General features: G+C 36.9%; 4 protein-coding genes across 6 annotated transcripts; 3 read left to right on the forward strand and 1 right to left on the reverse strand.

The window, feature by feature from the left end:
* Positions 1 to 1,074: 1,074 nt before the first annotated feature.
* LOC111463481 (DEAD-box ATP-dependent RNA helicase 16-like) lies at positions 1,075 to 6,021 on the forward strand. The gene is made up of 15 exons (XM_023107429.1): positions 1,075 to 1,325; positions 1,405 to 1,563; positions 1,671 to 1,760; positions 1,893 to 2,021; positions 2,339 to 2,439; positions 2,744 to 2,858; positions 3,269 to 3,400; positions 3,734 to 3,799; positions 3,929 to 4,105; positions 4,408 to 4,503; positions 4,690 to 4,821; positions 4,913 to 4,995; positions 5,248 to 5,285; positions 5,369 to 5,583; positions 5,718 to 6,021. The coding sequence occupies exons 1-15, from the start codon at positions 1,164 to 1,166 to the stop codon at positions 5,766 to 5,768; spliced, it is 1,746 nt and encodes a 581-aa protein (XP_022963197.1). The 5' UTR covers positions 1,075 to 1,163; the 3' UTR covers positions 5,769 to 6,021.
* Positions 6,022 to 6,387: 366 nt separating this feature from the next.
* LOC111463484 (DUF21 domain-containing protein At2g14520-like) lies at positions 6,388 to 9,640 on the reverse strand. Of its 2 annotated transcripts, XM_023107432.1 has the most exons (11): positions 9,211 to 9,633; positions 9,049 to 9,125; positions 8,878 to 8,961; positions 8,674 to 8,787; positions 7,984 to 8,070; positions 7,773 to 7,912; positions 7,608 to 7,695; positions 7,457 to 7,530; positions 7,244 to 7,368; positions 6,915 to 7,174; positions 6,388 to 6,829 (listed from the first exon to the last, which is right to left on the reverse strand). In XM_023107432.1, the coding sequence occupies exons 1-11, from the start codon at positions 9,386 to 9,388 to the stop codon at positions 6,794 to 6,796; spliced, it is 1,263 nt and encodes a 420-aa protein (XP_022963200.1). In that variant the 5' UTR covers positions 9,389 to 9,633; the 3' UTR covers positions 6,388 to 6,793. The 2 variants fall into 2 exon arrangements, with proteins under 2 accessions (XP_022963200.1, XP_022963199.1); XM_023107431.1 differs by having other exon boundaries at positions 6,915 to 7,368; positions 9,211 to 9,640.
* Positions 9,641 to 10,901: 1,261 nt separating this feature from the next.
* On the forward strand, positions 10,902 to 15,578 carry LOC111463487 (uncharacterized protein At3g49720-like). 2 transcript variants are annotated; one of them, XM_023107436.1, is made up of 7 exons: positions 10,902 to 11,088; positions 11,990 to 12,129; positions 12,313 to 12,352; positions 12,535 to 12,573; positions 13,653 to 14,027; positions 14,571 to 14,626; positions 15,154 to 15,578. In XM_023107436.1, exons 2-7 carry the CDS (start codon positions 12,016 to 12,018, stop codon positions 15,304 to 15,306), a joined length of 777 nt encoding a protein of 258 aa, XP_022963204.1. In that variant the 5' UTR covers positions 10,902 to 11,088; positions 11,990 to 12,015; the 3' UTR covers positions 15,307 to 15,578. The 2 variants fall into 2 exon arrangements, with proteins under 2 accessions (XP_022963204.1, XP_022963205.1); XM_023107437.1 differs by having other exon boundaries at positions 10,911 to 11,134.
* A 3,999-nt stretch (positions 15,579 to 19,577) lies between these two features.
* On the forward strand, positions 19,578 to 21,441 carry LOC111463483 (1-aminocyclopropane-1-carboxylate synthase CMA101). The gene is made up of 4 exons (XM_023107430.1): positions 19,578 to 19,798; positions 19,884 to 20,015; positions 20,115 to 20,275; positions 20,402 to 21,441. The coding sequence occupies exons 1-4, from the start codon at positions 19,652 to 19,654 to the stop codon at positions 21,387 to 21,389; spliced, it is 1,428 nt and encodes a 475-aa protein (XP_022963198.1). The 5' UTR covers positions 19,578 to 19,651; the 3' UTR covers positions 21,390 to 21,441.
* Positions 21,442 to 24,024: the final 2,583 nt, after the last annotated feature.

Below are 24,024 nucleotides of genomic sequence, written 5' to 3' on the forward strand. Positions count from 1 at the left end.
AGCTCCGTTGGCCATTTTTGTTCTGTTGCAGCAGCTTTAATCACTTCCCCCCATCCATAATTTTTCAAAATTTTCTGAAATGTCTGGGCTTTACTTGAATTTAAGCCATACCGTTATTAGACTCTACTGTAGAATTGCGTCAGATGTTTTCCCTTTACTGATCAAAACACTGTTTAGCTTGGTGTGTAGCGCCGTGATCATGTCACGAACAACTGAGCTTTAGAGCTGGACAATCTGATACAAGACAGTCGTTGAATAGTAACTTTTCGAGTTTAGAATTGCTGATATGGAGAAAGAGTTGAAAGAATCATAAAAAGAAAGTAGAAAAGATCTTAAAATGCCTTACTTCTTGTGACTGGATCGAAACCGATTCCAAAATTTGGTTAAAAAATGGAACTTTGTTCACGTTTAAAGTTCAAATCACCACTGCAACATAAGAAACAAGAACAGGTATCTAAAACACGAACGAGTAGCTGGCAACCCATCAGATCCCATACTAAAGCTTGCGAGTATTGAATTCGACTAAGGGTGATGAGTGTAAAGTTGTATCGAGCAATACTATTTAGGAGTCAGAACTCCACTATTTATTCCCAAGCACAAAGTCAATGCTTACAATAACAACAGACAAGTGGAAAATACCCATTCCTTAATGTTGATACTTGAAATTGCTATTGTTCATTAAAAAAACGTGCGAAATTAGGAAAACTCATTGGATAAGGTAAAAAGCCACGTGTCCCATCTGAAATGCAATAACTTCCTTCAATAAATTGTAATTGAAGGCTTCAATGGTGTAAGGTAGGCGAGCGGCATCTATGAATCCGTATTTTTAAATTTTATGTCATTGACGGATGGAATGATGGGTGAGGGTGACGTTATTCAAATCTATTTCACTATTATTTCTATTTATTATTATTTTTTTTTTAAATAATTTTTCAAATTTTTATTATTCGATTACAAGTATTCATAGCCACGCCACCATCGCAAGCCGACCGGGAAAATGGGCCCAATAATTTTGGGCTCCTTGTCTTCAACTGGGCTATTGACCCAACCCATGCCCGAACTCGGCTCCCTTTCAATGTCCGACCCTCCAGTCCAGTGCCACCCAAAACCCTACGAAACCCCTGCGTCTTCACAGTCTTAGCTACGAAACCCCTACTGATACAATGGAGAAGCTTTCCAAAGAACTTGAGCAGGAGAAGGAAGGCTTAGAAGATGACTTGAGTTTCGAAGAACTTGGGTTGGACCCTCGTCTAGTTCGCGCGCTAATCAAGAAGGGAATTTTAAAGCCAACACCCATACAACACGTTGCAATTCCGTTAATTTTGGTACGCATTTACACATTAGGGATGGCTCTGGTATTTGTTGCCTCCGAGGAAGAATTTTGTGATGTTCTATTTGTTTCAGGAAGGCAAGGATGTGGTGGCTCGGGCGAAGACTGGCTCTGGGAAGACTTTCGCGTACCTCCTTCCATTGCTTCAGAAGCTCTTTACTGGTTCTAGTACGGACAAGAAGTCAGGTCCAAGTGCAGTTTTTCTCGTTCCGACTCGGGAGCTGAGTCAGCAGGTATGCCTATTTTGCTAATGCATCTGGGGAGGATCTGAGAGAGGTTGTAGGTATATTCCTACTTGATTCACCAGTTACTGAATTACTTGTGTGTACCATACATTCAGGTTAATAACGAAGTTTCATCCCTCATTGAATCCTGTCGAGTTCAATTGAAAGTTTCCCAATTGACAAGCAGCATGTCACATTCTGATTTGGTTGGTTCAGGTTCATCCTTTTTTCAGAAGTATATTGGAAGGAATACATTCTGAAACAAACTGTTAGATGTAGCAAGGTGATTGAGGCTGTTGTGCTGGATATTGATTTTATTTGATAAATGTCTCTTGCAGCGGACAGCATTGGCAGGACCACCTGATATCATTGTTGCTACCCCTGCTTGCATTCCCAGATGCTTGTCTGCTGGTGTTCTCCAACCAGCCTCCATTAACGAATCACTTGAAATTCTCGTTCTGGATGAGGTAATAATTTGATGAGCATTTCATGTCTCTAATCATTTTCTCTATGAGTGGTTGTATATGTAGTTTTATGTTTGTGGTTCAACTTTAAAACCATTGAGTAGAAACGAAGAATACACCTGTTATGTCTGCTCGCCATTTGTCAGCAACATGAAGTGCTAATAAAAGTTCATTGGCATATTTTCTTTGAATGGGGCCCATTTTGTACCTCTTTGGATAATTTCATTCAATGGAAGTATATATATATATATATCACACTGACAAAAAAATCTTATAGAATTTAAGTGTTGGTAGATAAATTGCTTTTTATTTGTTTCCAGGCTGATTTGCTATTGTCATATGGCTATGAAGATGATATTAAAGCTTTTGCAGCACAAATCCCACGTTCCTGTCAATGCCTTCTTATGTCCGCTACATCAAGGTGATTATTTTCACTGCCTTGACAAGCTGTATTTTTTCAATGACTGCAGGCTGATATAATTTTTTATGCTTGCTGTTGGTAGACTGTGTTTTAACTTGATGGGAGTTTGCCCCACTTTTGTTTTTGTTTTTCTTGCTGTTAACCATGGAAGATTATATGTACTCACACTTCGTCCTCTAAGTTTCTAACTTGTTTAAAATTAGCTTAGCTTCATTTTATCCCAAATTAATGGTTTGTGGAATTTTGTGCATCGTTTGATCAAAATTAATGTGATGTTCTATGTTGGTCTTTGGATGTCTGACAGTGATGATGTTGAAAAATTGAAGAAGTTGATCCTGCATAATCCATTCATTTTGACTTTGCCAGAAGTGGGAGATATTAAAGACGATCTAATTCCGAAAAATGTTCAACAATTTTGGGTAAGTTCCTCTGCTCTCAACGTGAATTAATCAGATATTATTCATTCCCCGGTGAAACTTTTGTTGCCCTTGAAGGGAACATATTTACATTGGTACTCCTATAGAGTGACATCATTAACATTGGTACTCCGGAAAATGTGTAATCATCACTTTTAAATAAATCAAGGTGATTTTTTTTTTACAATTTTCACATTCAATTAGCTAGTATACTTTATTCTTTGTTCTCATCATAATAACTTCATTTCGACTTTGGCTGAGTATTAAACTTTGCTTTGTGTTTTTTTTCTTATTCATGTATAATCTCCTTTCTGTATTCGTTTCTTGTTCAACAAATAAAAGTTCTTTTCTGTACCTACTTGTATGAACTTGTGTTTGGAAGGTAATAATGTGTGTTTTTTTAATGGTACAAGATCTCATGTGATGCTCGAGACAAGTTACTTCATATTCTTTCGCTCTTAAAGTTGGACTTGGTTCAGAAAAAAGTTCTTATATTCACAAATACCATCGACATGGCCTTCAGGTTGAAATTGTTTCTTGAGAAGGTAAATGACTCTGGTTCATTTTTTCCATCTATTCAGTACTCCACCTTTTGAATATTGTTCTCAACACACATATTTTTATCTTTATTTTATTTATACGATTCCTTTCTTGTATGTATATTTTGTACGAAGTTATCTACAGATGATTTCTGGATCATTGTTGTGTACTTTTGATGTTTTGTTTTGCAGTAGCTTCTTTCTTGACGGAGATTTTAATTTAAATTCTTTATATTGCTACGTCATGTCCTTATATTTCTGAGATACCCTCCTTACCACCCGTCCAATGTGGGCATCAGGAGATTTATTGTTGGTTGATTTGCTGGTTATCTCATGCAGTTTGGAATCAAATCTGCTGTTCTAAATGCTGAGTTGCCTCAAAATTCACGCCTCCATATTCTTGAGGTATGCCTATTTAGACAAGCTTAGTGTTGGTACAGTTTACAGGGAGGTATTTAACCAACGCTTAGCAATTCTGGTGTGTTATTATTGACCTAGTATGTACGTTTTGTTGTTCTTTCTTTGGTTTGACAGGAGTTTAATGCTGGTCTGTTTGATTATTTAATTGCAACTGACGACGGTCAAACAAAAGAAAAAGAAGCCAACGAGGAAGGTAATGTTGATAAGAAAAAGTCCAGAAAACGTGCTAAGCAGAAAATAGATTCTGAATTTGGAGTAGTACGAGGAATTGACTTCAAAAATGTTTACACAGTATGCAAATCTCTCTCTCTCTCTCTCTCTCTCTCTCTCTATATATATATATATATATATATATATAGATATATATCAATTCAATGCCAATTAATCTATTGCTTCTACGTCTCTTAATGTGTTTGTAGTACTATGTACTAGTATTCTTAATTAGTACAACACATATAATGCCTCTTATGATGTGAATTATCAATAATTATGTTACATAATTTATGTGTTGTGTGATATTTATCTTTTTCAGTCTCTTTATGGTTTTACTATCAAGTAAGCTATTAACAACAACTTTGCTGCCATTCGTTCAGGTTATAAATTTTGAGTTGCCTCCGAGTGCAGCAGGATATGTACACCGTATAGGACGTACTGGAAGAGCTTATAATACTGGTGCATCTATTTCACTGGTTGGTATTTTGAGATACTGTCTGTACCTCACGACATTATAGTGATTTTTTCCTTGACATTATCTTATGTTCTCTTTTTTCACATGAAGAACGTGCACTTGGTAAATATAACCTCAAGTTTTCCCAATGTTGGTGTTGATATTTTACTATTACTCTCTGTTTTTTTCTCTCTCTCTATGGTGATAGGTTTCTTCAGATGAGATGGAAAATTTTGGAGAAATTCAATCTTTTCTAAGAGCTGATGGAGATACAGACATTATTGTTCCTTTTCCATTACTTACTAAAAATGCTGTAGAGTCTTTACGTTATAGAGCTGAGGTTTGTGTGATGCATATTATAGCATATTTCTCGAGGATGCCCAATTAGATATTAAACTATCGTTATTGATATGTTCTGCGTGCTTTGGCAGGATGTTTCTAAAAGTGTGACAAAGATTGCTATTAGAGAATCTCGAGCTCTGGATTTGAGGAATGAGATTCTTAACTCCGAAAAGTGAGTTGTTTCCCCTATTTCTTTTCTAGATTTATGAGCAATGTTTCTATTCTGTTTGGTTTACGTTTGAAGACAATTATTTGCCAATTGCCACACCATCCAAATTGTAATTATATTATTTAACCAGCATATCCATGTTTTTCTTTTTGTGCATATAATCCTATTGAATTTTTAATGTAGGAGGGTTATTATGCCCATATTTACATCCATTTAATAACTTCATAACTTTTTCTTGTTCTGCTTCCTGTCTAGATTGAAAGCTCACTTTGAATCTAATCCGAGGGACTTGGGTAACATCTTTTGCTGAATTTTTAGTTGTTTGTACCAACATACCCATTTATGCTGCATAAGTTGATTGGACTTTCTTGGGCAGATTTGTTGAAACATGATAAGATTCTCAGCAAGAAGCCCCCTGCTCCTCATCTGCGTGACGTGCCTGACTATCTTGTCGACCCAGTAACTCAAGAAGCCAGCAAAGTCATCAAACTAGCTAGAGCAGCAATGGGAAATATACAGTCTGGTCGTCGGCGTGGGTTCAAGAGAAAATCTAGAAATGATAAAGACCCTCTTAAAACGTTTTTGGCTGAGGTACGGCTTTACTGGTTTCAATCTGACGTTAATTTTAGAATAGTGATACTAATGGCACTCTTGCCCTGTTTCAACAATTTGGTCTTTCACTTTCCCGCTTATTACTAATTGCATTCCTACTTGTTTAAAATTAGGCTCCAAAAAAATCTCGACGCAGTGGGGGGGAAAAGAGAAGGCAAAAATGATGATCATGACAACAGACACAAGAAAAAAACATCTATCTGATTCTTCTTTGGCTTGTCGATCTAGAATGGTCAACAGCCGGAGGATCACAAATTTGTATTGAGAAGTAGTGTTAAATTATAGTTTAGTGGCCATCCAATGTAATAGTGACAATTTTTCACCGTGTAATTCCATCACAGCGATTTTGATTAAAAAGAAAAGTAAAATGAACGTTAATCACCATTGTAGTCGTTTCAATTTGTGGACTGTAGGGATTATATATATATATATATATATATCAGTTTTGATCAACACTGACGACTTCTTGCGAATGCTTAGCAGTGACATATATTGGATTCTTCCTTCTCAAGAAGAATTTCCTCCCCAATTCTTTTCAGCTTCAAGTTTTCATGGGGTAATTGAGCATGAAGGGTTTGGGCATCGCCTGGAAACAACTCCCCATGATTCCACCAATGATAGAGATGCCGACTTCGAAAAGGTGTATTGGATTCTAGGGAAGTTCCATGCCAGAGTTCAGAAACTCGAGCATGCTCTGCAGGACTCTGGTGTTGTTTTACGCTCCTGTCTACCGGAACAAGTTCTGAGCAGGATTCTTAGCGCACATGAAAACTATAGAACCTGTAATTTAAGAGCCTTATCATGAAGAATGATTCATTTTGCAGTTTCTATAAAAGATTTGGTTTTTAATATTTGGTGCATCATTACTGCTGTTGGAACAATCTACCATCCTGCATCATTATACTGAATTGATGAGAAGTATTCCTTGGTTTTTGGATTCAGTTTATTGCAGTTGATGCCATTGATCGGTCTATTCCATTATCGAGGAAACTACATATGGGACCTTGTGTGCAAAAACTTTCCACAAGGAGAAAGGTTAAATCTTCTACATGCTTATTGCAGCTTGCAGCTTCACTGGGAAACTGGAAACTGATATTTTACATCTATCCCCGGAACGGTAAGGTATGAACTTTCAAACGATCATTTCCAAAGTAATAGTTCACTCCTTTTAACGTTTAGGAAAGGATCTCTAAGTACGATAATCTGTCTCATCGTAGATTTCCTCCTGCAGTGAACAAAGATTAAGGGTAATCAAGCTTTGCAGTATTGATAGGAAGATGAAGCTGTAGATAGAGGATATGCTGCTATACCTGTAAAAGCTCCTCAATGACATCTTCAAGTGTTATGATGCCAATTGCTTCCCCCTCTTCAGTAAGCTTGGCCAGCATGTCATCTGCAATATGCAGGACCTCTGAGTCGAAGTCCTTGGACCATTTCTTACTTCCAGAAAACTTCCGATGGTAATTACTACGATCCACAAATGTGTTTAGCCTTTTCAGAGATCTCTTGCTCTTTAAACTCTTTTCCTGTGGATGATTTTCACCATCGATGTCCACTTTCACATCTCTTGCTGCATGTGCATTTGTGTTATATGTATCATCGACCAAGTTAAATAGAAATGAAGAAGGTAAATGCTTACCCTCAAGTTGATTCCCGCTAATGGGCTTCTCTGGATTTTCCTTTTCTCTTACTACCACGGCCATATGACTGTGACCTTTCTGGAAATCATTTAGTATGTCGTACAGTGGCATTGTTTCTGAGACCCTGATAGACAAGTTTGGATTCTTAGTGAAAATGGAAGTTGTTCTTTTCCTAACATGCAATATACAGAAGAATTAGGAGCATTAAGTACCTTGGACATTTCCGAATGGGGAAGTTCTTAATTGGTACCCCATCTGGTGAATGCCCAGTTATTAAATTCTTCACCTACGATTTAAATATAATGATATCAGGTTAATGAATGTTATTGCAATTTTGTTAACGTTTGCATGGATAAACATTACCAAGACGAGGCCAATGATATTTGCAGGGTGTTCATAAAACACAGGCACTCTGCTATGCCCCTTCTCCAGAATTAACTTGATCAAGTTGCTGCATAGTTTTCATAGTAAGCATATTTGTCAGGATGGAGGAGAGTGGAAGAATGAAAGTTGGTGTCTGGATCAAACCTGTCGAGATTAGCATTAACATCGATCGCAAAAGTTTCAGAAAGGGGAGTCATGACGTCTCTTGCGACCTTCTCGGTGAGTTCCAGTGCTCCTCCAATTATGGTTGTTTCATCTCGTGTCAGCTCTCCTCCTTTTCCAGCCTGCACTTCTAAGAAACCGAACTCAGCGACACAAGATAGGCAGAGAGTTGCTCGTGTTTGAGACAAGGTACCTCATTGCCATGAAAATCTACAAGTGTTTTCAGTTCTGCTCTACGGAACAGAGCTTTATGTTCTTTACCCAGTGAAAAGTCCAATAGCTGCTCATAACAAAATCAAAGAATCAATATTCAGGTTGAAGTCCACCCATTCAGGTTCAAGCCCACCGCTAGCCCATATTGTCCGCTTTGACTTGTTACGTATCGCCATCAGCCTCGCGGTTTTGAAACGCATTTGCTAGTGAGAGGTTTCTACATCCTTATAAGTAATGCTTCGTTCCCCTCTCCAACCGATGTGAGATCTCACAATCCACTCCCTTGAGGGCCAGCATCTTCGTTGGCAATACCTGCCCGGTGTTTGGCTCTAATACCATTTGTAACAACTCAATTGGGTTTTCTCTTATGGGCTTCCTCTCAAGATTTTAAAACGTGTCTGCTATGGAGAGGGTCTAGCCGTACTTCGACCAGTGCCTCGCACCGTCCGATGACTGGCTCTGACACTATCTGTAACAGCCCAAGCCCACCGTTAGCAGATATTGTCCGTTTTGGCTTGTTACATATCGTCATTAATCTCACGGTTTTAAAACGTGTGTGCTAAGGAGAAGTTTTCACATCCTTATAAAGAATGCTTCGTTTCCTTCTCCAACGATGTAGGATATCACATCTTTGATGATGTAGGATATCACATCTTTGATGAACAATTACCTTGCTGATAGGATATGCAACAGGAAAGCAAATCCAAACAAGAAGCCTCACAAATGGAGCCACTGCTGCACCAATAGCCAAACCATATCTAGAACAAACAGCTTGAGGAATAATCTGCGAAAACAGAGCATAAGAACATGTTCTAATTTCTAACCTTTTACATAAACTTCGCCTAAAATCTTAAGTGAAAGTTTGATATATCACCTCACCAAATAATAAGATCAAAGTGACAGAAATCAATATGGCTCCCCAAGCTGTCACCAAACTATCCAAAAATATTGGAAGTGCCTGTCAAAGTAAACACAAAACAATGATTTTTTCTTCAGCTGATACAATACGGCAAAGAGCTCAACTTTCCAACAGTGTTACAGTTACCTCCATGGCAGCAGCATTACAGATCAATAAAGTGCAAAGCAGCAAGTGTTGTCTTCTAACAACTGGCAGTATCTTTGCTGTTATGTTAACGAGAGAGCATTAGCAGAAAATTTTTCCCACGAAAGTGAAAGAAAAAAGTTAGAAGAGGATGAAGAAGAGCACCAGCATGTTTACGATCACTTGGTTTCCCAGACTTGGCAAGAACTTCAATCTCGACGAGGCTCATAGACATGAGGCCAAGAGTGAGGCCAGACATCATCCCAGCAAACAACACCAAGAACACCACTATTCCAATGCGACTGAAGAATCCTGAAGTGCAGCAGCTATATTCCACGCCCATTTTCAGTACTACCTTCTTGTTCTTGATTTTGTGTTGGTTCAGAAGGAGGAGCTTCAGAAAGTAGCTAAAAAACACTGAACTTCTTGGAGACAGGACAGGATGAAGAAGACATGCTATACATGTTCCTGCTGGGGTTGTGTATGGTTAATACAAGGGTGTTTGGTAGTGTTTTAGGATTTTTGAGAACTCGTTTCACTATCCAATCTGAAATAAAGTATCATAAAAGTTCAGAAAATAAGATTAGATTAGGATATGATGGACAGATTGGTTCAAAATTGACAGTTTTGTGACAAAAGTAGAGAGCTTTGAACATATTCTATACTTGTTCTTGAAGATGAGAATACACATCCAACTCGTAATCCAATTCTAAATTTAAATCTGATTTTCAAAAAAAAGGAAAAAATCAGAATCAAATTGTTAAGGTAAACTTCAAAATTAAATGATTTAAAACAAAATCATTATAAAATTTGGATGAATATAATAGGGTCACTTTTACTTATTCCGGTGAAAATTATCCTCACAAACTAACACGAATTTTTCAAGTATGCTTTGTCCACATTTACATGTAAAGAGACCACCAAACATAAAATTGCTTCAAGTAAAGCACGCTTAACTATGAAGTTTTTATGATTGAGTATCGAAAAGAAACGTGCACCATGTTGATATAAATAGTAACTTTCGTTTCTTTTAAGTTTTTCTTAGCCATTTTATTCTTAAGATCAGATGTTGTGTCGATTCCCCTTATTTGTTCGAGTGTCACATTACATCTAAAATATTAAACAAAATAAATTCTCAATTAATAATATTTGAAATATGTAATTACAATTAAGAAAAACATGAACGTGAATCTGATTCTCGATTGTCACTGTCAATCAAAAAAAGTTGAGGATTGATGGAATATTAACCAACATTTCTTAGTGGGAAACTGCTTTACACACTACACCACATCCGCCCTGTTAATACGGTTTACTTCACTCTTCTTTTTTTTATTAATGGATTCACTTATAAGTCATCTACGTAAGTTTAAAAAAATATGCTAAGGTGTCGTAAGAGAGAGCTAAGTTTGGTTAGGTTAGAAAGAGTTCTTCCATACATAAGTATCGAGCCAGTATGGAAATGTATGACAACAACGACTACCACTATAAATGCATCGATGTATGTTGAACAAATATCGGCCAACTTTCGTACTATTAAAAAAAACGACCTCTAACCACATGAAAGCCATAGATTAACCATCTATGGAAGTTTTAAAGGAGGAAAAGAATGATAATTAAGAGGCATTTAGAGGCATTTTGAAGTTGAATTAGAGCTGTGGGCCTAATCTTGGGTTGTCGGCAAGGCCTACGGCCCGGGGAAAAGCGCTTAAGGCTCGACCCCGTGGGTATGGAATTCGGATGGGCTGAGTACGGCCGACACAAATGCCGTCGATTCAATTATTGCGTAGGCGTGTGACACCACTCGCGTTGAAGGGTCCCGCCAACGCTCTACTCTCTTACTACTCAATATCCTCCTACCATCGACCGCTAAAATTATGACCCTTTCTATTTCCCACTTGCATTTCTCCTTTCTCCCTCCCGTTGGATGCAGCTAAGCTCAATAACTATTAAAACCCAAAAAAAGGAAAAATCATTTTCAGATCCAAGATCTGGACTTCCAACACTAATTGCTGCTGCCTTCCTTCTTCTCTCATCTGATCTGAGGTGGGTTTTCCAGATCCATCAAGTTTCCTTACCTGTGTTGCTTTGTGTTTGTTTTTCGTTTCCTTTATCCATTATTTTAGCTCAATTTCTGTAGTTTCTTCAGAACTTGAAAGGATTCTGCTGCCTTTTGTTTCTATTATTTCTTCTAAAAAAATGTTTCTTGGTTCTGGGGTGGGAGACATCGACCCACAATGCTGCATTATATCTATCTATGTGCTTCTTTCAGTTACCTGTATGACATTGCATTGTTTTGCCCGGATGGTGTTTATGTTTTTTCTTTTTCTTCCCTAAATTTGCTTATTTTGTGTTAACTTTCTCGGATTTATTTTCTGGGTATTATGCCTCTGTAGTTATTGGTTATGAAGACCGTAGATGATGCTTCATCAACCTTCAATGGGTTTTTTTTTATTCGATTCCTTTTCACCCTTTGTTTTGGTGCAAGAATAAACACCCTTTCACTGCGAATTGGAGAACTTTTTTGTAATCGCCTAATGGTGTTGGAGACTTTTCTAATCCCGTTATTTCATTTATCAATGAAATCTGTTTCTCTTCTCGAAAAAGAAATAGATGATGAATTGGGAAACAGTTTGAGCTGTTCAGTTTGTGTTGTTTGCTGATTTAGTTGAGGAAGTTCACTCTTGAAACTTTCATAAGCATTTCTCTTTTGATTTACTAGATTGTATTGGGTTGGGGTGTTGCATGTGGGGGATGCATAGACATGAGTGGCCACAGACATATAGTGTCGGTGACTCTCTGTAACAAGCTGCTACAAGCAAGCAATTGATTTTACGAACTGATATGCACATTTTGGAATGAGTTCTGGTTCCATGTACACGTATTTGTCTATTTGATGGAAATGCAATCTAACTATCACTTGTTTCTATGCTTTCATCAAATGTAGGATCATATTCTTTTGAACTATCAATCATGCAAAGGAGGCAGCCTACTACCACACGCCGCAATGGAAGCTTTCCATTTGCTGGGGCCCTGAATTCCAAATCAAAATCATCTCCCTTGTTATCTATATGCCTTGTCCTTTTGGTAATTATCATGATGGATAATCAATTTCCTTGATCTGTTTTATATTCCCCATCATTTTCTCTAGATTATTGCGGTGGGTGGATGATAATCCTAATTTCCATAGTACTTTTACCACCCAATAGAATATAGTCCATATAGTCGTTATTTGAATTTTGACGATTTTCTTTTTTTGGTTTTTCTCAGGGCGCTGTTCTTCTACTTGTCTATGCTTTTAGTGGCCCAGGTTTGCATTTGATTAACATTTCTAGATTTCCTATTACATGATAGATACGATCGTTAGTATTCCTACCAAATATGTTAGCGTCATTTTTCCCTCCAAGTAGTTTGGGCTAGTATGCTTTGTTTATAGTCGAAGAAATGAACAATGGGGTTTATTGCCTCATTCATTGAACCCTTATAATGCAGGTTTATTTGGAGGCACCAAGATAGTCAGCAAGATTGAAGGTAAAGTAAGATTTCTTTTTGTAACGTCCTTGTCGTTGAGTGAGCAGGTTATCTCCTTCCTTATTACCCTTTTCATGTAATGATTTAGGTTTCTTATTGAAAAAAGTAATGAAGGTAAAGTTTCCAGGAATCTACATAGATCAATTACAAAAAGAGCCTGATAGAACACTCCAAGAAGATGCATGAAATCTTGCTATATTTACTCTCTCTTTCCATGCAATGCTTTTGCCTTCGAAAATTCTTTGATTTCTTTCACTTCACAGTTTTCCAGCATTGATTGCATTGACCTACAAAATTTTAACATTGATTTTAAATATTTGCATTGCTAGCAATTGATAGATATTTTCTTTTGGGTAAGATCGAAGATCCGAGAACATCTAAAGAGGTAAAAAAAATTCCTCCCAACATTTGGAACTATATGAACAATGAAAGAAAAGAAAGCTTCAACCTTCCTTGCTTGCAAACAGAGCACACAAGAACTTAACAGTAGCTATGATACTTTCTTTGTACTTTATCAGCCATGTCTGAGCCAACCAAAGGAAGAATGCATGTTAAGACATTTACTCTTTTTAGACATTTCATCTTCCATACAGCCTTTGATAGGTCCCTTGGGATCAATCAAAGATGAAGGTGTGACTTCTTTGACAGGGAAATGACCTAAGGACCCAAATTTCCAAAGTCTACTATCTTTCCTCCAAGGATTATGGATTCCATGTAAAAAAATTTATTGCACCTGGATAATTTTGCAATTTTATGCAGTTTGTTTTCCTCCATGTCTTGGTTTATTGGGGACAGATGATGTCACATTTATATTTCTTGCATTGGTGCTTGGTTTACTTGTAACTATTTTGCATTTTAAAGGTTGTAAAATATTTATGAATTTCATATGATGGGTTGATGATCTCAATCAATTTTAATTACTATACGCAAATGCTTCAATTGTAGTGTATACCGATTTAATGGTTTCATTCTGATGATGGTTCTATAAGATTTGATTGCTTCTATGAGCATTTTCTGTGAGCATTAGTTTAGTTGACTGAGGTGGTATTTAAACACATAGATCAAAATTGAACCTGTAGGTGATTTTTCGTGTACATTGGAGTTGCAAAGAGCAATTCCCATATTAAAGAAAGCATATGGCGATAGCATGCGCAAAGTTTTGCATGTTGGTCCCGATACCTGCTCTGTGGTATCTAAGCTGTTGAAAGAAGGCGAAACAGAAGCCTGGGGCATAGAACCATACGACATAGAGGATGCTGATAGAAACTGCAAATCACTTGTGAACAAAGGCATTGTACGCGTGGCAGATATCAAGTTCCCTCTACCCTATAGGGCAAAGTCCTTTTCACACGTTATTGTGTCAGATGCATTGGATTACCTATCCCCCAAATACCTGAACAAAACACTTCCAGAATTTGCAAGGGTTTCTGCTGATGGTCTTATTATATTTACTGGTAACTTTTTCATATCCCTAGCAACATCGTTAAGATTTATTTCCATTGCATGATAATTTCACTACCAAGAACCTTGTGTTTTTCTTCATTGGAAACTACTTTTTGAAATGTATTTGCTGGCACTTCGGAAACTCCACAATCTTGCGGTGAATGTCCTCAATGAATGTTGGATGCTCTGCTCCTACTAAATGTACAAGTTGGGTAGAGAGGATTTGAATCTAGGATGGAAACTTAAGACAACTAGAATTTAACAGTTGAGCCATTATTGTGGGTTAGAATTACTTCGTTTCGAGATAAAAGCAGCTATTATTGTTGCAAGCTTCTACTTTTGATCTTTTCTTGACCCCCCCCTAGGAACCAATTGGAGGGTTCCTCTCAGCGGATTGTCGTTATAACAATCATATCACATGGATAGTAAATCTTATCACTACATTGTGGATACATAGAAACATCTCATAGTATTAGGAGTTCTCTTTGTTGCATATCCTGTTTTTCCATTTGATAAAGATCCGTGACCTTTTACTGTCTCCTTTTCTTATCTAGGTTCCCCTGGTCAGCAGAAAGCAAAAGTAAACGAGTTAACGAAGTTTGGACGGCCGGTAAGCTACTATAATTACGCCTTGTCATCTGGATCTTGTGTGTGCCATTTTAATTGGATATCCTCACGCATAATGTTTGTGTTTTTTCACTTAAAATTGTAAACAATATGGATAATATGTGAATTCGCTGGCCTAATTGCTCGTGGCACTATAATACGAAAGGGTGAGTTCTTAAGCAATTGTTTTAACTCACATGGCTTCTAGAACAGTGTTTCTGACTTAAATGATCGAACAAGAAATTCAAAGGGGTAAAGTAAAAACTAATGAATAGTGTATTAAAGAGGTTTATGTCTGCTGAATGCTTTAAGCTTAGATACCTTTGTGGAGTGAATATCTGGAGATCGAAAGCCCCACCATATAATAGCAATTGAATATCTTGATTCAGTCTGAAATTGGATGAATTAAGGCCGTAAATATTTAGCATATGATTTACGTGGTGTACTAAGACAGGTTTTAATTCTTTTATAAGAAATAATATGGTTGTGATTTCATTAATGTAATGGATATATTTTACTTCATTTTTGAAGGCGAAAATGCGGAGCTCGTCTTGGTGGATTCGATTTTTTGTCCAAACAAGCTTAGAAGAGGACGAGGCGTCTGCCAAGAAATTTAAGCAAGCAGCATCCAAGCAGTCTTACAAGCCTGCCTGCCAAGTTTTCCATCTCAATTCATACCATTGATATCAAATCATAAGATATGAAATTATTTTCTCACACTTTCTTTTTGTCTCCTTTTCTTGTCATTCTTATGTTAAATAAACATAAGAGAAGCTGGGGAGGTGGAGAATCAGCAATTGATGTACGCTTCTTTTCTTTTTCTTCTTTTGGTGATGGGGTTGGGGGAATATCATTGCCACAAAATTGTCTACCGCAGGAGATTTTAGTGTTCTCAAGTTCTTATGTTACCATATATTAATTATTTTTATTTAATGAGATAAATACAACTGATCTTCCATCCTGCCCACTTGATCGAACTTTTGAAATTCAGGATGACTTGAGCTTCAAGTGGATATGAATTGCTTCCAATTTTTCACTGCTGCATATGCCAGATTATAGAAAAAGATAAACGAATTTGCTTTGGATTTAAAATCATGGATGGTTTAGTTATCCTGTTGTGTTTCATTTCCATTCGTTTTGTGAATTATCCTGTCATGCTTATGCGTACAGATTTGAATATCATGCGAGAATAGGCAGCCAGCCACCTGCATAGCTCTGTGAAGAAGGAAATCAATCAGAGGGTAATCTCAAACTTCAAGAACAGAGGCCCAGGATGCGATTGAAGCTCTACCTGTTTGATATGATTAAGAACAGCCAAGCCACTTGTACCCGTGCAACTTTGACGATCAAAGCCAAACTCTGCGAGATTTTGTTCAAAGGTTAGTAATTGATTAACTGTGATTAGCGACCTTATTAGGATTATTAATTGATACCATCTTACAAATTCCCCTTCCATATCATTTTCTTGTTGATATCGTTGAACACTCCCAAGTCCAAACGTGATATAATTCCAGGACAAACTGTGTCCAATGAAAGGTGAATACTTAAATGCTAGATTGGTACTGTTCAGGTTGTAAAGAGATATAATTCTAAGCGGTAGTTGGGCTCCTTACAACCAATTTCTGCCAGAATGATGGGTCCTGATATCTCTGGGTCAGGGTCCTTGAATGTTGTGTGAAATGCTGGTTCATATGTCTATCTGACCCATCTCAGCTCTTGGTGTTTCCCATTTGGGAACCCATCATCCAATCATTATTAATTTTCCAGATTACAAACAATGGGTATTCATCTCAGTAAACCCAGCTGGCTGTGGGTCAACCCAATTCCCTCATGGGCCTTCCAAGTACTACACACCCACATAAAACACACACACAGCCAAACCAAAAATGGGCTAGCTTCATTTGAATCACACCCTGTTCTGCATCATCCTTGAGAGAGCAAGAGATTTTGGGTTTTCATTTCAAGTTTTCCAGTCCACATGCATATAACTTTTGCTGGCAATTTGAGCTATAGCTATGCATTTATTTGTGTAGAGAGGATGGCATGCACTTTGGTATGCCGTAGTCATTTTCATGTGCTTAGAGACATGCCAGCTTAGCTTCTAATTATGTGATGGACCTTGCCTTGGTGAGCAAATAGCCATAACATGTGTCTGTGTAAATAGCCTTGGCCAACTCCAATTTGCAGGCACGTGAATAGTCACTCACTATTGAGGCCCCAGCGTGTAACTCCAAACTCACAACCACCCACTTGTTGTAGTAAACCAATGGCAAGCATCATGGCCTCCACCCATAGTCTAAGTTTTGTTCCAAAAGAACCCAAGTTTTCTTGAGTTAAGTAAACGAAGAGAGTAAGAAACAGAAGGCGGTTGAATCAAAGTGAAGTGTTTTTGTTATGGTGTTAGGTAGCAGAAGAGAAAAGAGGTGAGTGCAAAGAAAATGGTCCCTGTTGTGTTGTACTGAAGGAGCAGCACTGCTAATTTGTATAAAGTGGGTAAATTTTAGTTTCTGAGGCGAAGCAAACATGAGATATTTACTGAATAAGAGAGGACAAGAGCCAGAATAGGTCCACGATGAGTGTCATCAAAGAAAGGTTTGCTGACCCACTTGCATATAATTGGGTTTGGGACAAAATCCTGGTCACCATTTCATTGCTCCTTAGCTTTCAAATTAATGAACACAATTTAGATCTACCAAGTGTTATTGAATGAATTTCTGGACATTGTTTTCTCCTCTTCTGCAGGGCGCAGGCTCAATCCTTCCCATATTTTGACAACCAGTTTCCTTCTAAACAAAACAACTATTACATTGAGCTGAGCAACAATGGCTGCCACACGGCTATATTGATCTCGAAAAACATGATTCAACAAGAGATTTTTATTTGTGTTTAGGACATGATTAGTTGAAGATTAGTTGAAGATTAGTGGAAGAAGGATAAATTTGAAGTAGAGAGAGAGAGAGAGAGAGAGAGAGAGACAAAAGTGGGGTTGTAGAGGACTGAAGTGAGGAAACAAAGAGGGTCCATGGGAGTGTCTCCTGGGAGCTTCATGTTAGTTGTCACCTTAAGAGAGTGTCTAAAATGGTCACTCTGTGTAAGGTTTGAATGTTGTTGGTGGTGGTGGGTGGGGGCAATTAAGGTGAGGTTTTCACATGCCCTAATAACCCTTCTCTTCCTACAAATCACGTGCCTCTTCTTCTTAATCCTAATTCTATTCGGGATTTCTCTGATTAATATGATTCAATTAGGAGTTTCCATAACCGATGTGGGATCTCACAATCCACTTCCTCCAACGTTCTTGTTGACACACAGTTCGATATCTAGCTCTGATACCATTTGTAATAGCTCGAGCCCATTAATAGATATTGTTTGCTATGGCCTGTAACATATGTAACGTATGTAATCTCAGAATTACAGGGAAAAGAATAGCAGGGAGACACCCAATTAATTAATAAAACCAAGTTGATTTGATTTGATTGGATTATAATACAAAAATATGATCTGGTTTTGTTTTCTTCCCTAGTGTGCCCACTCCCAAACTTATTGTCCATTGAACCCCCAATTCTCACCAATTTTTCATTTTGCATCAATCAATTCTTTCTATCTCAATAAGCGACCCCAAATTTATTACACCCTCCCATTTTTGCCCCAAACCATGACCTGTCTCTCTATGTTTTTTTGTTTTATTTTTTATTTTTTTTAAATTGATATTTTTTAATTAAAAATGAAAAGAAAAGAAAAGATATATGGACTCCAAAATGGGGAGCGAAAGTGCCCGTCACCACCACCACCACCAACCTCGACCTATACCATAAAAAATTAAACCCTAAATCTTTTCTTTTACCATATACATTAAAAAAAAGTAATCTAAATGAACAAAATATAATGACTTTAGTTTATCCTATATAATATATGATAAGAATAATTCGTATTTTGATCATATTATATGCTTTATCTGAATCATAGTTGGATAGTTGTACCAACACATTCATTTGAATGAGTGTTCATTCATTTTTGGAAAAAAAATCAAGGAAGTTGAATATTCATTATAGAACCCATGCAGATACCATGTAGCCAAAACTAAGAGCGGAAAGGATCATAGTGGGAGGGGAAATTATTATTTTAATATCAATAATATTAAATTATTATGCTTTTTGACCAAAAATAAAATTAAAATAATTGTTTGTAAAACAAAATCCACCAATCTTGTACCATCCATGTGATGCAGATTATGAATCAAATATGACCAACAAAATATGCATCCAATGGGCCACCGAATTGGAAGTCTTTTTTTTATTATTATTATTTTATTTTTATAAAATAAATGCTTTAAATTTTCCAAGAGGATTATTATTATTCTTTTGTAGGGACCCTACCTCCTATATGCTCATATTTTTACTCCATTCGATATTAATTTATTAAATCATATATTTTTTTAATATGAATTAAAATATGGTAATATTTGACTTTTGAAAGTAAAAAAAGTTTAGGAATGCAACATTTCTTATAAGAGTTTTGATTGATTCGGTACGTGGGTGTCTTTGGTGCGGATGGGCGTAAGCTTTTGGTGTGAGGCGTGCTTTATCGAACCTGAATTAATTAATTAATTAAGGGCAAAGGAAAGGAGGGAATAGAAGATGGCAGACAGATGGTGGCTGGGGAGTGTGCAATCGGGGAACCTCTGGGCCCCAACCCACAGTCCAGCGTCTGATTTTTGAGGCTCAGGTGGGTCTATTTGGGGCATCTTCGCTACCGGATGCTGTCGGTTTGGTCTTACTAAAACTTTCTTTTCTTAAACACACACACATTTTAATTAGATGAACATAGAGACCAAATCCCAGACCCCACATGCGGTCCGAAGTTTTTGGGCTATGGATTTTGTCCTATAAATACCCTATCTTTGCTGCACACCTCTCCAACTCAAACATTCCACTTCTTTCCTTCCTTTTTTTCTCTCTAAAATTTGCCATCTTCTTCCTCTTAAATCTCACCACCTTATAACATAACCTCATACAAATTTGTTCATACAACAATGAAGATGCTATCCACCAAGGCCACATGCAACTCCCACGGTCAAGATTCCTCCTACTTCTTGGGATGGGAGGCTTATGAAAACAATCCCTTCCATCACACTTCTAATCCCAACGGCATAATTCAAATGGGTCTCGCTGAAAATCAGGTATCTATCTAATTATTATTCTTCATTTCCCCTTTTGCGACTTCAATCCCTCACTCACCTTTTTCTTCATCTCCTAATTTTTCAGCTATCCTTTGATCTTCTTGAATCATGGCTCTCTAAGAATCCAGACGCCGCCAGCTTCAAACGTGATGGCAAATCCATTTTCAGAGAGCTCGCCCTCTTCCAAGATTACCATGGCTTACCCGCATTCAAAAAGGTATACATATATATTCATACATATGATTTATAATTAAATTCTACAATATACTTAGAATTATAAATTAATTGAGGGTTTTTTTTTTCTTTTCAATTTCAGGCGTTGGTTGAATTTATGGCGGAAATTAGAGGAAACAAAGTATCATTTGAGGCTAATAACATAGTCCTCACAGCTGGAGCCACGTCAGCAAATGAGACTCTTATGTTCTGCCTTGCTGAAGCTGGCGACGCTTTTCTCCTCCCAACACCATACTATCCAGGGTACGTTTATATCTTTAGATTCACTTAAATAATAAGCTTTACCAAAAATTTAAGCTATATGCATTAATTAATTAATTAATTAATTACAATAATTCTCATCTTTACTTCCACTTGTTATTCAAACAGATTTGATAGAGATCTGAAATGGAGAACCGGCGTTGAGATTGTGCCAATTCATTGCACTAGCTCCAATGCCTTCCAAATCACCCAACGCGCTCTTGAACAAGCCTACAAAGACGCCCAATCTCGCAACCTACGCGTCAAAGGCGTGTTGGTCACAAACCCATCCAACCCATTAGGCACCACAATGAGCCGGGATGAACTCAACCTTGTCTTTGATTTCATAACCTCCAAAGGAATTCATTTGATCAGCGATGAGATCTACTCCGGCACCGTGTTTGGGTCCTCGGGATTTGTGAGTGCGATGGAAGTGCTCAAGGAGAGGAGTAGCCAAGACGAGGAGGTTTGGAAGAGAGTGCATATTGTTTACAGTTTGTCTAAAGATTTGGGTCTTCCAGGGTTTCGCGTTGGTGCAATTTACTCAAATGATGACATGGTGGTGGCTGCCGCTACCAAAATGTCCAGCTTTGGGTTGGTCTCATCTCAAACACAATACCTTCTCTCCGCTATGCTCTCCGACAAGAAATTCACCACAAACTACATTACCGAGAATCAAAAGAGGCTAAAACAAAGACAAAAAATGCTCGTGTCCGGCTTACAAAAGGCCGGTATTAACTGCCTGGATAGCAACGCCGGGCTGTTTTGTTGGGTGGACATGAGGCATTTATTGGAATCCGACACGTTCGAATCCGAGCTAGAGCTGTGGAAGAAGATTGTGTACGAGGTGGGTTTGAACATTTCGCCTGGATCATCATGTCATTGCACTGAACCAGGGTGGTTCCGTGTTTGCTTTGCCAATATGTCGGAATCAACATTGAAACTCGCCGTCCGAAGATTGAAGTCGTTTGTGACAGAATTGACGTCCATTACTACTTCAAATCATCGTAATCATGACAATAAAATTTGCAAGAACATCAAGAAAAACATCTTCACCAAATGGGTTTTCCGGCAATCAGTTCAAGAAGCCAACCGCAAGATGCAAGCTGAACGATAGCCTGGTCGTATGAACATAATATTCATCATCCATATTTGGGGGAATTTTTTTTTTTTTTAATTCTAATTTCTTGGATTCTTTTAATCTCTTGTTGAAATATTCAAATTAAAAATTTTAGCCTTGTAAAAAAAAAAAAAAAAAAGTGCACTCGGTCCCTTGTGGGATTAGTAGTGGCTTTAATTAATTAATGATCAATCTTTGATTAATTCCTTGGTCTCTCGCTCTCTCTCTCTCTCTCTCTCATTAATTAAGGAGAAAATTAGGATTTTTCCGAATTTAATTTAATTTAAAGTATAGAGAATTGTTGAAACGATAGGATTTTATGCGATGTTATCATGTGTGGCCATGTGACAAGATTTAAATAATATAGAAAAGAGATGGCTTGCAAAGGTGGTAGTGGTGGCGAGGGAAACGACGCCGTTAGCGAGAAAAGCGGCGGAAGACGGTGGAGGAGGGGGGTTAGCATTAAGCTGTGCCGACATGAACCGATTTTATTTGGTAGAGTCCTCGGTTCCCAACAAAACCAAACCGACCTGTTTTATCTTACTCACAATAAACATCATAATAACTGTGATTTTAAGCAATTTTTGTGTTGTGTTGTGTTGTTTTGTGTTGTTTTGTACACAAAAACAAGGCCATCCCAAGTGGGTTGTTGTTGGTCAGATGCGCAAAGACAGTCAAAAGGATTATGTTGGTTTCGATGCTAGGGCGGCCCTCCAACTATCAAACTTTGTCCCCAATGCACATTTCTTCTTTCCTCTAATACCCCTAAACAAAATCCCACTCTTTTTATTTCCCCTTTTTTAATTATCCAAACGAAATTCAATATTAATATTTTTCTTATACCTATAAACTACATAATCTATAATCATTGTATTTTCACATCAAATACACATCATAACTTAATAATTTAAATTATTGCATATACTTAAACAACAACTCTCTTATAAAGATTTTGGAATATCTCAGTGAATTTTATTAAATGTAGAATAATAAATTTAATAATGAGGGGCATCTAAATTATAATATATATTTTACTATAATGTCATTCTACGTTACTCATGTCATGGCCGTAAGTCATAAGATATATATATTATATATATTATAAGGATGGGTATAAAAGGAATTAAATGGCTGACGTAAATGTCATGTGCTTGTACTAAATAAGGACGCCTACCGACCACCATATTATTTTATTCCAAACTTTCCAAACGCGGAAATAGGGGGAGGGGCGACAATATATTACATATTAAATTTATTTATTAAATATTTCTTTTACTATTTTATTTCTAGTTTTCAGATATGTAAATACTTCATCTCACTCCTCTTAAGTGTATGTTGGGATGAATAAAATATTATGCAAAAAAGATCATAGTTTGTTTTTATATAAATAATTTCCTGTCACTAATATATTATTTTTCTTCATTTTAAAAATTAATTTAAAGCATAATAACATGATTTGATTCTTGAGTTCAACAAGAACCCACCGATTTCCCCGTAATGCCACCTTACTCCAATCCCTTTATTTTGGGCGGTGCAAAAGCTAAGATTGTATCTTTGATTTCATTTTCTATTTCAAGAATCTCAATTATATATATTTTAATAAAGTTCAAATAGGATTACCATATAGTTTCGCACATTAATTAAATACATTGATAAGATGAGCAAGTTAATGCTAATCAATAAGGCTTTTCACACAAACACATCAAAGCTATATAATTAAAAGACATGAAAACCTTGATTGAATGATATGTCTATCAACCATTACACCCATATTCAACCATGATGTCAACTTAACAAAATCATCTCAGACATTGACAAGAAAGTCATAAATAAAGTTTTCGTATTTAAATAATTTAGGTCCCATTGGACAACGATGGTTATTTTTAATTTTTTTACTATTTCAAAGTCATCTAGAAAAAACTATTATTAGTTGGAAATCTCAAGTGGTACATGATGGTATGGAAGTCATGTGGGTTTCACGTGAAGAAGTTATGTGTAGCATATGTATGTTAAAAAGGGAACATAAAACACCTGCATGCATATATGTAATGTATACATGCATGGTATAAATATAAGGAGCTAAGTATGGTATTATATATTAAGGGGTACGTTGTAGGGTTGGGAAGATAGCAAAAATTGATTTTGGAGAATATTGTGAAGGAGCAAGGGATTATGGTCTTCCTCTGGTGATGCCTACACAGCACGAGACAAGGAGGCCCGAAGGAACATGACTCGGCTTATGGCCCTTTTCACACCTCCATTTTCTCCTGCACTTTCTACTAATCTTTCAAATTGGCTATGGATTCTTTTGTTTTGAATGATTGGGATGAGATGATCAGAGCTTTGTCTTCTCATTTATGGCTACCTTGGCCAAGAAGCTAGCAACAATTTTTTGTTCCATTTTTTTTATTTATTCATGTCATATATATAATAAAGGTTATTAAATGTGTGTTTTATAAATGTGTGAGGTCTTGCTTTTCAAAGGGTTGCGATCTATTTGCAGGATATGTTCCTTGACTATCATGTCACTGTCTTTTTGTTCGACTTTTTGCATGTTTTCTGGGAGTTTTTTTTTTTTTTTTTTTTTTTTTTTTTTTTTTTTTTTTTTTTTTTTTTTTTTTTTTTTTTTTTT

Source organism: Cucurbita moschata, unplaced genomic scaffold (assembly GCF_002738365.1).
Source record: "Cucurbita moschata cultivar Rifu unplaced genomic scaffold, Cmos_1.0 Cmo_Scf00028, whole genome shotgun sequence".
In the NCBI taxonomy this organism is placed as follows: Eukaryota; Viridiplantae; Streptophyta; class Magnoliopsida; order Cucurbitales; family Cucurbitaceae; genus Cucurbita; species Cucurbita moschata.

Excerpts from the sequence above, each read along its gene's own strand:
- LOC111463481 (XM_023107429.1), top strand. The coding sequence starts at position 1,164 with ATGGAGAAGCTTTCCAAAGAACTTGAGCAGGAGAAGGAAGGCTTAGAA. Across the intron at positions 2,440-2,743 it reads CTTATGTCCGCTACATCAAG|TGATGATGTTGAAAAATTGA; the intron begins GTGATTATTTTC and ends GATGTCTGACAG. Across the intron at positions 3,401-3,733 it reads TGAAATTGTTTCTTGAGAAG|TTTGGAATCAAATCTGCTGT; the intron begins GTAAATGACTCT and ends TATCTCATGCAG.
- LOC111463484 (XM_023107431.1), bottom strand. The coding sequence starts at position 9,388 with ATGGGCGTGGAATATAGCTGCTGCACTTCAGGATTCTTCAGTCGCATT. Across the intron at positions 7,531-7,607 it reads ATATCATTGGCCTCGTCTTG|GTGAAGAATTTAATAACTGG; the intron begins GTAATGTTTATC and ends TTTAAATCGTAG. Across the intron at positions 6,830-6,914 it reads TCATTGAGGAGCTTTTACAG|GAGGAAATCTACGATGAGAC; the intron begins GTATAGCAGCAT and ends TGTTCACTGCAG.
- LOC111463487 (XM_023107436.1), top strand. The coding sequence starts at position 12,016 with ATGCAAAGGAGGCAGCCTACTACCACACGCCGCAATGGAAGCTTTCCA. Across the intron at positions 12,130-12,312 it reads CTATATGCCTTGTCCTTTTG|GGCGCTGTTCTTCTACTTGT; the intron begins GTAATTATCATG and ends GGTTTTTCTCAG. Across the intron at positions 12,574-13,652 it reads GATAGTCAGCAAGATTGAAG|GTGATTTTTCGTGTACATTG; the intron begins GTAAAGTAAGAT and ends TTGAACCTGTAG.
- LOC111463483 (XM_023107430.1), top strand. The coding sequence starts at position 19,652 with ATGAAGATGCTATCCACCAAGGCCACATGCAACTCCCACGGTCAAGAT. Across the intron at positions 19,799-19,883 it reads TGGGTCTCGCTGAAAATCAG|CTATCCTTTGATCTTCTTGA; the intron begins GTATCTATCTAA and ends CTAATTTTTCAG. Across the intron at positions 20,016-20,114 it reads GCTTACCCGCATTCAAAAAG|GCGTTGGTTGAATTTATGGC; the intron begins GTATACATATAT and ends TTTCAATTTCAG.